The following is a 15,192-nucleotide window of genomic DNA, read 5'->3' as shown; positions in this document are numbered from 1 at the left end:
TGCCATTTTTTAATTCACATTTTGGAGATTTTTTTTTTAATTTATAGAAAAAAGAAAAAAAAATTTCGAAAATATTTGAATTTACAATTGTTTTTGCCTGCAAAAATATAAATTTGACTTTTTATAAACAGACCCCTTTATAATTTATTTGAAGGTGAATTTTTGTTTGTAAAAATCACCATATTTGTTTTTTTCCCAGCAATGACTTGCCCGTCGAATAGTCACTATGAACTCTGTGGCGACGGTTGTCCCAGCACTTGCTATGGACTTACCTCTCCCCGATCCTGTGAAAAGACCTGCTCAGAGGGGTGCTACTGTGACAGCGGGTTCCTCCTCAGTGGAAGAGAATGTGTTCCTATTGGCCGATGTGGCTGCGTATTTAATGGAAAATACTATGGAACGGGGGAGGAGTTTTACGCCGACGGTCTGTGCCAGAAGAAATGCCGATGCAGCAATAATGGGGAAGCCATTTGCCAAAGCAATAACTGTGGACCTTATGAAGAATGCAGAGTGGTTCAAGGTGTCCTAGGCTGCCATGCTTCCCATTTTGGCCAATGCACAGCTTCAGGGGATCCCCACTTCTTGACCTTCGATGGGGTTCGGTATGACTTCCAGGGAACGTGCACCTACATGCTCGTTCGAGTAGATACTAACGGTACAGCTTTCTCTGTGGCAGTAGATCATGAACCCTACGGAGATGGAAATGTGGCCGTCACCAAGTCAGTCACTGTGGTTATTGGAGATCTGGCCATTCGCATGGAGAGAGGTGGCCTCGGGAGCGTTGTGGTCAGTATGAGATTTGTACCAGGGCTCTAATTCAGGGATTCCCAACCTTATACCTGGGAGCCACATTGAAATGGAAAATGTTGTTGGGGAGCAACACAAGCATGAAAATGGTTCCTGGGGTAGCAATAAGAGCTATAATTGGCTACTTAATAGCCCCTATATGGATTGGAAGCCTACAGAAGGCTCTCTTTGGCAGTACACATGGTTTTTATGCAACCAATACTTCCCTCCAAGCCAGAAATTAAAAAAATGAGCACCTGCTTTGAGGCCACTGGGAGCAAAATCCAAGTGGTTGGGGACCAAAATGTTGCCCCCAAGTCACTGGTTGGGGATCACTAATCTAATTTATTGTTTCTTTTTCTAAACTCTTTTCCTCATTTTGGTTATGACTGAATACTCCATAAGGCCAGATGAAGTAGATCTTTTCTTGCCATAGTTCAAAAATTGTGGACACTCTCACTTTTCCACTTTGTTTTAAAATTATTATTAACTTTTAAGGGGACATTTACTAAAGCTTGATTTTTTTCAGTTCCGGTTTTTTGATTCCAAAAATCTGATTTTGTCAAAAAACATATTTTTATTTGCGATGTATTATGTGACAAAACCATGACGAATCCAAAAGAAAAAATATGCCATCCAAAACCTGTTGAAGTCAATGGCAGATGTTCCTTTTACAACTGGAAGATCTTTTTTCGCTTTGTGGTTTTGACTTTACCTAGGACAACTCTCATTGACTTCTATAAAAACTCGCAAGCATTTTTTTATATGGCAAATTTTTTTCAGGTTTTTTGCACTTCATAAATACCATGCATTTACGTTTTGAACCATAATTCAAATTTTTTCGAATGGAGGAAAAAAAAAAAATCAAACTCAACTGTTGATAAATCACCCCCTAAAGGCTGTTGTGTCAAAATGTGCTCTTCCTACTCCAGCGTTGTGATGAGCGAATCTGTCCCGTTTCGCTTCACCATAAAATTCGTGAAACGGCAAGAAAATTTGTGAAATGGCGAAAAATTTGCAAAACGATTTTTTTGTCGCCCCCGCCTTTTTTGACGCCTGTGGCTATTTTTTTTTTTTTTTGCCAGCATCTATATTTTATCGCCCACGTTTTTTTTTGATGCGCCCGCGCCCAATTTGACGCGCAAAAAAAAAATCAGTGAAAAATTTTTTTGATGTGAATTTTCACGTAAGTTTTGTGAAACAATTCGCCAATGGCGAAATGCGGAAATTCGCTTCGAATCCATGCCTGGCGAAAAAAATCATCACTACTCCCGTGTAGTTGTGTTTAGAACTAGCGATGAGCGAATTTTTTCGCCAGGCATGGATTCAAAGCGAATTTCCTCATTTTGCCATTAGGGAATTGTATTGTGAAACTTCCGTGAAAATTTGCAACTTCCGTGAAAATTTGCAGTGGAAAAATTTGTTGCGTGGATTTTTTTTTGTTGTGCATCAAATTGGGAGCAGACGTGTAAAATAAGGGTGCAGACACTGCAAATTGGGCGCTGTCGCTTCAAAAAAGGGTGCGGTCGCGTCAAAAAAGGGCGTAGTCACGTCAAATTGGGCACTGTCGGGTTAATATGTTTTCGTGAATTTTATGGCAAAGTGAAACAGGACAGTCGCATCAAAAAAGGGTGCAGTCAGGGCAAATTGGGAGCAGCCGCGTCACAAAAGGGCGTGGTTGTGGCAAAAAGGGGCTCGGTCACGTCAAATTGGGCGTGGTCATGTCAACATGCATTTCGCAAATTTTCGCAAAAAATGGCAATAGACCTAGAAATTGCACTTTCCTTACTCTACTCGTGGACGTAAACGAGTACAAATGACAACAAACGTGTTCCGCAGATTTTCCTGAAGTTACGGGAATTTTTCCCCGAATCGAAATGGGACAGATTCGCTCATCACTACTCTTTTTTTTTTTAATTTCAAAGTTCATAAAACCCTCAGCTCTCTGAGGCGGAGAATTGCAATTTGATCATACAGAAAAACATTCTATAAATATATAGTATAAATATATAAATATAATATAAATATTCCTATTTTGGAATTTTTGTATATTTACTATTTTTATGAATATTTTTTTTCATATCATTTTCCTTGTAAATATTTGTTTTTCCTTTTAACTGTAGACATTGAATTTAATATACATACAATTATATTTACATTTTCCCTGGAAATCATTGGGATTCTCCATATTTTCTCACAGATCAACAACGAAAGACACAACCTTCCTTACCAATCCACCGACGGTCAGGTCTGGCTCAACCAAGAAGGAAACAATGTTATTCTACAGAGCAGGATTGGTCTAAGGCTTCTCTTTGATCGAATGTACTATGTTTCTGTCTGGGTCCCGAGCTCATTCATTGGATTAACTCGAGGACTCTGTGGCAATTTTAATAGTGATATGTCAGATGACTTCCAGCTTCCCAATGGCAGCCTTGCTATGGATCCAGGTCACTTTGGTTCTTCCTGGGCTGTGGCCAGAGATGGATCAGACTGCAGTGGTTGCTCTGCAGGGAAATGCCCAGTCTGTGATCCACTTCAAAAAGAACTGGCCAAGTCACCTTCTAAGTGCGGGCTGCTAGCAGATCCCCAGGGTCCATTCAGAGGTTGCCATGAGTTACTGCCCCCTGATGGGCATGTTGAGAACTGCATCTATGATGTTTGTGCTGGCAATGGGGGCAAGGACGTTCTATGCATGAACCTACAAGCCTACGCTGCAGAATGCCAGTCCAAGGGGGCCCTTCTTGATACATGGAGGAATGCTACAAACTGCCGTAAGTTGCAAATGAGTCTGAGTATTTCAATGCCTATATTATAGCAACAGTAAGTATAAGATGAACTTCCCCTTTAAAATAAAAAACTATTCTTGGAAGGTCAAACTCATTTCCTATTTAAGACATATAACTAGAAAATGTATAGAGATGTTGGCTTGACCTTATAGAATTTCTAACCTATAGCAACAAAGGGAAAGTTGGCCGGGGAGTGTAGGACTGGCCAGCCTGGGGGTGAGTGTAGGACTGGCCAGCCTGGGGGTGAGTGTAGGACTGCCAGACCAGGGGTGAGTGAGTGTAGGACAGGCCAGACCAGGGGTGAGTGAGTGTAGGACAGGCCAGACCGGGGGTGAGTGAGTGTAGGACTGGCCAGACTGGGGGTGAGTGAGTGTAGGACTGGCCAGACCAGGGGTGAGTGAGTGTAGGACAGGCCAGACCGGGGGTGAGTGAGTGTAGGACTGGCCAGACTGGGGGTGAGTGAGTGTAGGACTGGCCAGACCGGGGGTGAGTGAGTGTAGGACAGGCAAGACTGGGGGTGAGTGAGGGTAGGACTGGCCAGACCGGGGGTGAGTGAGTGTAGGACAGGCCAGACTGGGGGTGAGTGAGTGTAGGACTGGCCAGACCGGGGGTGAGTGAGTGTAGGACAGGCCAGACCGGGGGTGAGTGAGTGTAGGACAGGCCAGACCGGGGGTGAGTGAGTGTAGGACAGGCCAAACCAGGGGTGAGTGTAGGACAGGCCAGACCGGGGGTGAGTGAGTGTAGGACTGGGGGTGAGTGTAGGACAGGCCAGACCAGTGGTGAGTGAATGTAGGACTGGCCAGACCAGGGGTGAGTGAGTGTAGGACTGGCCAGACCGGGGGTGAGTGAGTGTAGGACAGGTCAGACCAGGGGTGAGTGAGTGTAGGACTGGGGGTGAGTGTAGGAGAGGCCAGACCAGGGGTGAGTGAGTGTAGGACTGGCCAGACCGGGGGTGAGTGAGTGTAGGACAGGCCAGACCGGGGGTGAGTGAGTGTCGGACTGGCCAGACCAGAGGTGAGTGAGTGTAGGACTGGCCAGACCGGGGGTGAGTGAGTGTAGGACAGGTCAGACCAGGGGTGAGTGAGTGTAGGACTGGGGGTGAGTGTAGGAGAGGCCAGACCAGGGGTGAGTGAGTGTAGGACTGGCCAGACCGGGGGTGAGTGAGTGTAGGACAGGCCAGACTGGGGGTGAGTGAGTGTAGGACAGGCCAGACCGAGGGTGAGTAAGTGTAGGACTGGCCAGACCGGGGGTGAGTGAGTGTAGGACAGGCCAGACCGGGGGTGAGTAAGTGTAGGACTGGCCAGACCGGGGGTGAGTGAGTGTAGGACAGGCCAGACCGGGGGTGAGTGTAGGACAGGCCAGACCGGGGGTGAGTGAGTGTAGGACTGGCCAGACCATGGGTGAGTGAGTGCAGTACTGGCCAGACTGGGGGTGAGTGAGTGTAGGACTGGCCAGACCATGGGTGAGTAAGTGCAGTACTGGCCAGACCGGGGGTGAGTGAGTGTAGGACAGGCCAGACCAGGGGTGAGTGAGTGTAGGACAGGCCAGACCAGGGGTGAGTGAGGGTAGGACAGGCCAGACCGGGGGTGAGTGGGTGTAGGACTGGCCAGACCGGGGGTGAGTGAGTGTAGGACAGGCCAGACCGGGGGTGAGTGAGTGTAGGACAGGCCAGACCGGGGGTGAGTGAGTGTAGGACAGGCCAGACCGGGGGTGAGTGAGTGTAGGACAGGCCAGACCGGGGGTGAGTGAGTGTAGGACAGGCCAGACAGGGGGTGAGTGAGTGTAGGACAGGCCAGACCGGGGGTGAGTGGGTGTAGGACTGGCCAGACCGGGGGTGAGTGAGTGTAGGACAGGCCAGACCGGGGGTGAGTGAGTGTAGGACAGGCCAGACCGGGGGTGAGTGAGTGTAGGACAGGCCAGACCGGGGGTGAGTGAGTGTAGGACAGGCCAGACAGGGGGTGAGTGAGTGTAGGACAGGCCAGACCGGGGGTGAGTGGGTGTAGGACAGGCCAGACCGGGGGTGAGTGAGTGTAGGACAGGCCAGACCGGGGGTGAGTGGGTGTAGGACTGGCCAGACCGGGGGTGAGTGAGTGTAGGACAGGCCAGACCGGGGGTGAGTGAGTGTAGGACAGGCCAGACTGGGGGTGAGTGAGTGTAGGACAGGCCAGACCGGGGGTGAGTAAGTGTAGGACTGGCCAGACCGGGGGTGAGTGAGTGTAGGACAGGCCAGACGGGGGTGAGTGAGTGTAGGACAGGCCAGACAGGGGGTGAGTGAGTGTAGGACAGGCCAGACCGGGGGTGAGTGGGTGTAGGACTGGCCAGACCGGGGGTGAGTGAGTGTAGGACAGGCCAGACCGGGGGTGAGTGAGTGTAGGACAGGCCAGACCGGGGGTGAGTGAGTGTAGGACAGGCCAGACCGGGGGTGAGTGAGTGTAGGACAGGCCAGACCGGGGGTGAGTGGGTGTAGGACAGGCCAGACCGGGGGTGAGTGGGTGTAGGACAGGCCAGACCAGGGGTGAGTGAGTGTAGGACAGGCCAGACCGGAGGTGAGTGAGTGTAGGACAGGCCAGACAGGGGGTGAGTGAGTGTAGGACAGGCCAGACCGGGGGTGAGTGAGTGTAGGACAGGCCAGACCGGGGGTGAGTGAGTGTAGGACAGGCCAGACAGGGGGTGAGTGAGTGTAGGACAGGCCAGACCAGGGGTGAGTGAGTGTAGGACAGGCCAGACAGGGGGTGAGTGAGTGCAGTACTGGCCAGACCGGGGGTGAGTGAGTGTAGGACAGGCCAGACTGGAGGTGAGTGAGTGTAGGACAGGCCAGACAGGGGGTGAGTGAGTGCAGTACTGGCCAGACCGGGGGTGAGTGAGTGTAGGACAGGCCAGACCGGGGGTGAGTGAGTGTAGGACAGGCCAGACCAGGGGTGAGTGAGTGCAGTACTGGCCAGACCGGGGGTGAGTGAGTGTAGGACAGGCCAGACTGGAGGTGAGTGAGTGTAGGACAGGCCAGACCGGGGGTGAGTGAGTGCAATACTGGCCAGACCGGGGGTGAGTGAGTGTAGGACAGGCCAGACCGGGGGTGAGTGAGTGTAGGACAGGCCAGACTGGAGGTGAGTGAGTGTAGGACAGGCCAGACAGGGGGTGAGTGAGTGCAGTACTGGCCAGACCGGGGGTGAGTGAGTGTAGGACAGGCCAGACAGGGGGTGAGTGAGTGCAGTACTGGCCAGACCGGGGGTGAGTGAGTGTAGGACAGGCCAGACTGGAGGTGAGTGAGTGTAGGACAGGCCAGACCGGGGGTGAGTGAGTGTAGGACAGGCCAGACAGGGGGTGAGTGAGTGCAGTACTGGCCAGACCGGGGGTGAGTGAGTGTAGGACAGGCCAGACAGGGGGTGAGTGAGTGTAGGACAGGCCAGACCAGGGGTGAGTGAGTGTAGGACAGGCCAGACAGGGGGTGAGTGAGTGCAGTACTGGCCAGACCGGGGGTGAGTGAGTGTAGGACAGGCCAGACCGGGGGTGAGTGAGTGTAGGACAGGCCAGACTGGAGGTGAGTGAGTGTAGGACAGGCCAGACAGGGGGTGAGTGAGTGCAGTACTGGCCAGACCGGGGGTGAGTGAGTGTAGGACAGGCCAGACAGGGGGTGAGTGAGTGCAGTACTGGCCAGACCGGGGGTGAGTGAGTGTAGGACAGGCCAGACTGGAGGTGAGTGAGTGTAGGACAGGCCAGACCGGGGGTGAGTGAGTGCAGTACTGGCCAGACCGGGGGTGAGTGAGTGTAGGACAGGCCAGACAGGGGGTGAGTGAGTGCAGTACTGGCCAGACCGGGGCACAGAATGGCTTAATGTCCTGTATATATAGAACTTATAACCCTGCTATTCCTTCTGGTTTCGGCACAGCGCTTGAGTGCCCACTCAACAGCCATTATGAACTCTGCACTCGGACATGTGGAACGACTTGCTACAGCATCTCGGCGCCCAGTTCCTGCACCGACCGATGCTTCGAAGGCTGCGAATGCGACGCCGGTTACGTCTCCGATGGCCATAAATGCGTGGGCCTCAATAACTGCGGCTGTGCCTACAGAGGGAGATATTTAAAGGTAAGACGGTCGTTGACATGGGGTAAGACCCAAGGATGTATAAAGTCACAGTAACTACTTAAATACAGTTCTATCTCCACCAATCCGGCCTCTCCAAGTAAAGGCAACTTGAAGAACCTACTTTTGGTTTCTCAGAAGGACTAACCCTGGATTTTCCCATGATTCCCGCAGGCAGAAGAAGCCTTTATGTCGGAGGACTGCCAGCAGAATTGTACCTGTCGGGGGGGGATTGTATCCTGTACGGAATCCAACTGTTCAGCCAATGAGATTTGCCAGCTGAGAGGCGGGCTGCGCGGTTGCTACTCGCGGGAATCCGAATGTACAATCAGCCAGCAGCTTCATTTGACCACGTTTGATGGTGTCTCCGGGGACTTCCCCCAAGAGGGAGGGTTTGTTTTATCCTCATCTTGTAATGCAACGGCAGAGGGGCAGTTCATGGTGACAATGGTTGGAAGTAGATGCAACGGAGAGTTCAAAACTGGGACTGCTCTGCATGTTTTCACAAGCCAAGGGCTGATCACCGTGAACGGCAAAAGGGAATGCTGGGTAAGATGAACATCTCTATTATTGTCATTGTCTAACAATTAAATGCTAGGGAGCACCACAAGGTGAAGACCAGGCCTTAGACCAGGGCTCCCCAATATTTCTTACTCCTGAGCCACAGTCAAATGTAAAAAAGACTTGGGGAGCAACACAAGCACCATAAAAGTTCATGGAGGAGCCAAATAAGGGCTGTGATTGGCTATTAGGCAGCCTCTATGCACCCTATCATCTAAAGGTGCCCATATTCGGCCAATTCTAGCTGCTGATAGGGGTCCCTTAGACCGATTCGGCAGCTAATAGGCCCATGTATGGGCACTACCGACGGGCCTGCCCGACCGATATCTGGTATGAAATCAGGCAGATCTCGATCGGGCAGGTTAGAAAATCTAGTCGGATCGGGGACCGTATTTGCTCGTTGATGCGGTCCCCGGACCAACTTTGCCTATACCCGTCATCATAATTCGATCAAATTAGCCTGGATTCTCCCGATATCGCCCACCCGCCAAGCGAGTGGATCTTAAGGTGTATGGGCACCTTTACAGGGGGCTTCATTTGGCAGTAAATATTGTTTTTATTCAGCCAAAACATGCCCCCAAGTCAGGAATTCAAAAATATCTCCCTGGTTTGGGGGCACTGAGAGCAACATCCAAGGGGTTGGGGAGCAACACAAGCACCATAAAAGTTCATGGAGGAGCCAAATAAGGGCTGTGATTGGCTATTAGGCAGCCTCTATGCACCCTATCAGCTTACAGGGGCTTTATTTTGTAGGAAATCTTGTTTGTATTCAACCAAAACTTGCCCCCAAGTCAGGAATTCAAAAATAACTCCCTGGTTTAGGGGCACTGAGAGCAACATCCAAGGGGTTGGGGAGCAACATGTTACCCCCGAGCCACTGGTTGGGGATCACTGCCTTAGATGGAAGCAGGTCAAGTGTGGGACGTTCCATAGTCCAAACAAAAACAGCTTATAACACTTAGGGCCAGATTTCCTAAAAGTCTGAGTTTTTGGTTTTTAGAAACTAACATAAACTCCTGAGAGTTTCTTGATTAAAAAAATTTGACCGGTAATGTATTTATTAATAGTCATGATCATTTGTGAGTCGATCGTATTAAAGTTTCAAATTTTGTTTTATTTTATCCGAAAAATGTTCTCGATTTGAGAATATATTACCATGTCTCAAAAAAATAATGAAATTCAAGTGGACGTTCATTCCCATGAATCCTCTTTATTTTTCCTAAACAGGAAGTGCTCCAGCGGCCATTTTAGGAGCACTGGCGCTTATTCTTAGAAAACAATAATGTGTTTAAGTTGCACTTCAACCTGTGTAAAATAGAAACCAACGATGGGATTAACTTCCCCTTGAAACTGTGTGAAATAAGAAACAATGATGGGATTAACTTCCCCTTGAAACTGTGTGAAATAGAAAACAATGATGGGATTAACTTCTCCTTGAAACTGGGTGAAATAGAAAACAATGATGGGGTTAACTTCCCCTTGAAACTGGGTGAAATAGAAAACAATGATGGGATTAACTTCTCCTTGAAACTGTGTGAAATAGAAAACAATGATGGGATTAACTTCTCCTTGAAACTGTGTGAAATAGAAAACAATGATGGGATTAACTTCCCCTTGAAACTGTGTGAAATAGAAAACAATGATGGGATTAACTTCTCCTTGAAACTGTGTGAAATAGAAAACAATGATGGGATTAACTTCCCCTTGAAACTGTGTGAAATAGAAAACAATGATGGGATTAATTTCCCCTTGAAACTGTGTAAAATAGAAAACAATGATGGGATTAACTTTCCTTTGAAACTGTGTGAAATAGAAAATAATGATGGGATTAATTTCCCCTTGAAACTGTGTGAAATAGGAAACAATGATGGGGTTAACTTCCCCTTGAAACTGGGTGAAATAGAAAACAATGATGGGATTAACTTCTCCTTGAAACTGTGTGAAATCGAAAACAATTATATGATTAACTTCTCCTTGAAACTGTGTGAAATAGAAAACAACGATGGGATTAACTTCCCCTTGAAACGGTGTGAAATAGAAAACAATGATGAGATTAATTTCTCCTTGAAACTGGGTGAAATCGAAAACAATGATGGGATTAACTTTTCTTTGAAACTGGGTGAAATAGGAAACAATGATGGGATTAACTTCCCCTTGAAACTGTGTGAAATAGGAAACAATGATGGGATTAACTTCCCCTTGAAACTGTGTGAAATAGGAAACAATGATGGGATTAACTTCCCCTTGAAACTGGGTGAAATAGAAAACAATGCTGTAATTGACTTCTCCTTGAAACTGGGTGAAATAGAAAGCAATAGTGTGGGAAGCACCATTTCCAACTCCTATTTGTATTTATTTTTTTCTGCAATTTTTTTTCAGCTGAACGGATGGAAGCTTCAACCCCCAACTGCCATCGGAGACGGTTCTGTGCAGGTTCAGGTTTCCGCAGACAAAGTGACAGTTACAATTGTTGACCAAATCGCAGTGGTTTTAGGTGAAGAAGGTGAAGTAACACTGACAGCTAAAGAAAAGATGTCGGGAGAAATATGCGGGGCTTGTGGGAATTTTAATCGTGATGCAATCGATGACCTAATCCTGAATGGCGGGAAAGCAGCGAGTAGCATCACTCACGTCATCCAGTCCTGGGCGGCCAGTTACTTCTCAACATGGTAATTATCGCTTGGATTTACTTCAGTGGAACTTCAATCTGTAGATCCTTGGTCTTTGTGTGGTCTATCAAATGAATACTACTCAAGTGTTGGTCAACCAAGCAACATGGAGAATCGGCATGTCCCATAATCCCCTTTACTATGTGCATGGTGTCATGGAATGACCCATTGTAAGGCTTTGCTGGGCTTGAACCTGGGACCTCCTGATTGCTGGCTGCTCCTTAACCACTAGGCCAGGAGAGCAGCCAACAAGCTCCCCTCTCTTTCACTCTATCACTCTCCTTTTCACCTGGAATTCCTATTCTGTCCCAGAAGCCTTATTGGTGGGGTTGGCCAGCCAATTAGAACTGACTCTGCCCTATAAAAGCCCAGCTCACCTCACTTACTGTGCCTGAGCACTGGCCTTATTCCTGGGCACTGTGGCATGACCCTAGCGCTCTAGTCCTTGCTCTGGATTTTGTCCTTGCTCTCTGCCCTGTTCCTGCTCAGTCCTGCTCCTGCCCCACCCTGCGTTGCCTTGCCCATATCCTTCATTCGCTCTACTCCTGACTGTCCCAGATCCTTTATCTGCCCCACCCTGCCGTTGCCTTGCCCATATCCTTCATTCGCTCTGCTCCTGCCTGTCCCAGATCCTTTATCTGCCCCACCCTGCCATTGCCTTGCCCAGATCTTTAATTCGCTTTGCTCCTGCCTGTCCCAGATCCTTTATCTGCCCCACCCTGCCGTTGCCTTGCCCATATCCTTCATTTGCTCTGCTCCTGCCTGTCCCAGATCCTTTATCTGCCCCACCCTGCCATTGCCTTGCCCAGATCTTTCATTCGCTCTACTCCTGCCTGTCCCAGATCCTTTATGTGCCCCACCCTGCCGTTGCCTTGCCCAGATCTTTCATTCGCTCTACTCCTGCCTGTCCCAGATCCTTTATGTGCCCCACCCTGCCGTTGCCTTGCCCAGATCTTTCATTCGCTCTACTCCTGCCTGTCCCAGATCCTTTATGTGCCCCACCCTGCCGTTGCCTTGCCCATATCCTTCATTCGCTCTGCTCCTGCCTGTCCCAGATCCTTTATCTAGCCCCACCCTGCTGTTGCCTTGCCCAGATCTTTCATTCGCTTTGCTCCTGCCTGTCCCAGATCCTTTATCTAGCCCCACCCTGCTGTTGCCTTGCCCAGATCTTTCATTCGCTTTGCTCCTGCCTGTCCCAGATCCTTTATCTGCTCCACCCTGCCATTGCCTTGCCCAGATCCTTCATTTGCTTTGCTCCTTCTCAAGTTTAGGACAAGACAGGAGGAAATTGAATGTATCTCTAATTATTTTTCAAATTAAGTATAACGATGCAAACATATCCAAACCAATGGATAATTATTGTAACAACATTTTTTTTCTTTTATAGCCCAACGTGAGGTGCCTGGAAATATCATTGGAGCTTTAACAAAACCAAAAAGTTCTAGAATCCAAGGAAAATGCTGTACAAAAGGTTCTGAAAATATATCTCTCGGCACTTGGACTAAGTAACGCTGATGGAGGCTGGTGGATATCTCAGCTTTTCTATGGACTTTTCTATGGACTTTTCTATGGACTTGTGGTCTGTAAGGGGCAGATCTACTAAAACTCTTTTCTAAAATTAAAAATTTCTCATGTTTTTATTTTGAATAATTTCCACTTAACTCATTTCCCTGAATGTCTGATATTCGTTTCATGACAAAACCATCCAAACTGAAAAAGTCTGCGTGGGAAAAAGTAGCAGAAACTGTGACTTTTTCGAATTGTCAACCCGAAAACTCAATTTTTTGAATTGTCGCACAAAAACCGGTGTAAAAAATCTGGAACCTCTAAAGTTTCGAGGCAAAAGAAGGATCTTTCATGTCTTTTACATGATCTCGATTTTAGCCGGAGAATTGTCGGATTTGGATTTTTAGCCATTTGGATGCTTAGTAAACCTCGACAAAGCAACAACTTTTTTTTCTGCAATTTTTAGAGCTAAAAATCAAAAGATTCTGCTTCTCCAGAATTTAAATCCATTTTTCAAAAACAGAAACCGATTTTTTTGTATTTAATTTTGAAATGTCACATGGGGCTAGCCGTATTCTTCATTTCCCAGGGTGCCACAGCCATGTGACCTGTGCTCTGATAAACTTCAGTCTCACTTTACTGCTGCGCTGCAAGTTAGAATCATCTTCTGAAGCTGTGGACTTAAGGTGGCCATAAACTGTAAGATTTGCTCGTTTGGCGAAGTCACTAAATGAGCAAATCTTTCCTCCACCTTGGGCCTAGGGCCAAACGATCACACAGTAATGATGGGGATTGGAAAATCGGAGCGAGGAGCACATCAATGAGCTGATGCAGCCCCCATCCGACTAAATATCAGGCCTGTCCGATCGACATCTAGCCAATTTTTGGCCAGAAATTGGATGGAGAGGCCTGTCGGAGGGCCCCATACACAGGCAGATAAGCCACAAAGGACCCAAATTGGCAGCTGAAATCTGACCCTGTATGGCCACCATTATACATTATACAAATGCTTCATTGCTTCCCCCATGTTCTTGCACGCTTCAAATGTTTTCTCTGGAAATTGGAATTGGCCAATCCCTCGGCTAAATTTCTAACAAGCTCCACCTTTAGAGTCTGTTTATGGCAAGGGCCAATCCTGTGTGCAGATACAAAAAGTGCATTTATATTGTTATACTGTATGTCATCATTATATATAAAATACATTTTCATCCAATTTGTATTGTGTGAGCATCATTTTTGTCAATGTTCTGAGGCTATATTTAAAAACAGAGCTAATTACTAGCTAATTAATACAAGGAGGGTCGGACTGGGCCACCGGGCCACCGGGGAAAATCCCGGTGGGCCCCGGCGGCCCAGACCCGACCCTTGCTGGTGCTCCCCCTGCCTGACCCGGACGTTGGGTGGGGGGCCCTGCAGGGGGGGGGGGGGTAGGGGACGCGGCTGGCGGGGGCACCTGCAGGGCCCCTGGGCCGGGAGCCCCGGTGGGCCCTTCACCCCCCAGTCTGACCCTGAATACAAGGCAGAAAGAATATAACAATACACAGAAAGAACAGACCCATTATACACACCAAATTGGACAGGGTTTAGTGGAAAAAGGGTGAGGTTGGGGTAACTGGGGCATCTGGGCAAGACCAGGGTAAATCAAAGGTTATGCCTGAAATGTGGGAATTGATAGGCTTTAATCCAGTAGCCTCTAGACTGAAGAGCTAGGAAGAACTGTAGTTTCAGGACTAGTGATAAGCGAATCTGTCCCCGTTTAGCTTTGCCGTAAAATTAGCGAAATTGCTGCTAAATTCGTGAAATGGTGAAAAATAAGCAAAACCCATTGAAGTCAACAGGCAACTTTTTGGGGGAAAATGCAGCACGTTGAAAGGTGTCCTAATGAGAAAGTTGGGTGAAAGCTCCTCTGGGCACTCCAGGTCTATCAACATGAAGAAAGAGAAAACGAGGTCTCCACCCTCCAAGACTTAAGTCAAAAGAAGTAGATGTTAATTGGAACAATAGAAAAACAGGCAGCATCAGATGTTTTGGGCGCATTTGCCCTTAATTATAGGCTGGAAACTCATCAGGCGGAAACATCTACTTCTTTTAGCTTAAGTCTTAGGGTGCGGAGACCTCATTTCTCTTTTCTTCATCCCCATAGTCATAGGCTACTGAGCAGCTTGCCAGAGTTCATGCGGAGTCCATGTTCAAGCCAAAGTTCAGAATAGGTAGGTGGCAGGTAAGTCACAACTGAGGTGTATAGAGGTTTGGGTAGGCAAGAATAGGATTTGATTTGACGTAACTCTGTTTGTGGGAGGAACTTGAAGCAAATTGCAGCCCTTGCAAGTCTAGAACATCAAACCTCATGAGCTGCTGCACCAATCAATGCATTTTGCTATGGTGGGAATACCCTAGGGCAGTGGTTCTCAACCTTCCTAATGCCGCAACCCTTTAATACAGTAGCTCATGTTGTGGTGACCCCCCAACCCTAGAGGAGCAGTGTCCATAGAAACTCTGCTTTAGCTGTGCACTCCTACAGTGCTAGGTCCAAGCAGAACTTTTTATCAAAGTAAGTTCTGCCTGTGTAAGCCTGCATTCTTCATTGCATGAACTCTACAGCGCACACGTGCTGTTTGCAGATGTAAATGGCACTGATGATGCAGTACAAATGATGCATTGTGGGTAGGGGAGACGTGCCCAACTTATATAAATGGTAGGAAAATGTAGGGTTAATATAGGGGATGCACCAAATCCAGGATTCCATTCGGTATTTGGATTCGGCCTTTTCTGGCAGGGCAGGGTTTTGGCTGAATCCATGA

At 48.0% G+C, this 15,192-nt stretch overlaps 1 protein-coding gene across 1 annotated transcript in view; it reads left to right on the top strand.

Moving 5' to 3' along the window:
• The window catches only part of LOC100493184 (IgGFc-binding protein), a 36,370-nt gene extending 22,766 nt beyond the window's left edge, over positions 1-13,604 (top strand). Inside the window, exons 16-21 of the mRNA XM_031905217.1 lie at positions 200-786; positions 2,987-3,557; positions 7,459-7,658; positions 7,830-8,204; positions 10,596-10,885; positions 12,273-13,604. Of these exons, the coding sequence (XP_031761077.1) occupies positions 200-786; positions 2,987-3,557; positions 7,459-7,658; positions 7,830-8,204; positions 10,596-10,885; positions 12,273-12,282 (2,033 nt within the window). The 3' untranslated portion in view covers positions 12,283-13,604. The remainder of the gene's footprint in view (positions 1-199; positions 787-2,986; positions 3,558-7,458; positions 7,659-7,829; positions 8,205-10,595; positions 10,886-12,272) is intronic.
• The last annotated feature ends 1,588 nt before the right edge of the window (positions 13,605-15,192 follow it).

The sequence above is a fragment of the Xenopus tropicalis genome, chromosome 7, assembly GCF_000004195.4.
Source record: "Xenopus tropicalis strain Nigerian chromosome 7, UCB_Xtro_10.0, whole genome shotgun sequence".
Classification (NCBI taxonomy): domain Eukaryota; kingdom Metazoa; phylum Chordata; class Amphibia; order Anura; family Pipidae; genus Xenopus; species Xenopus tropicalis.
This window is presented reverse-complemented; position numbering and strand designations above follow the sequence as displayed.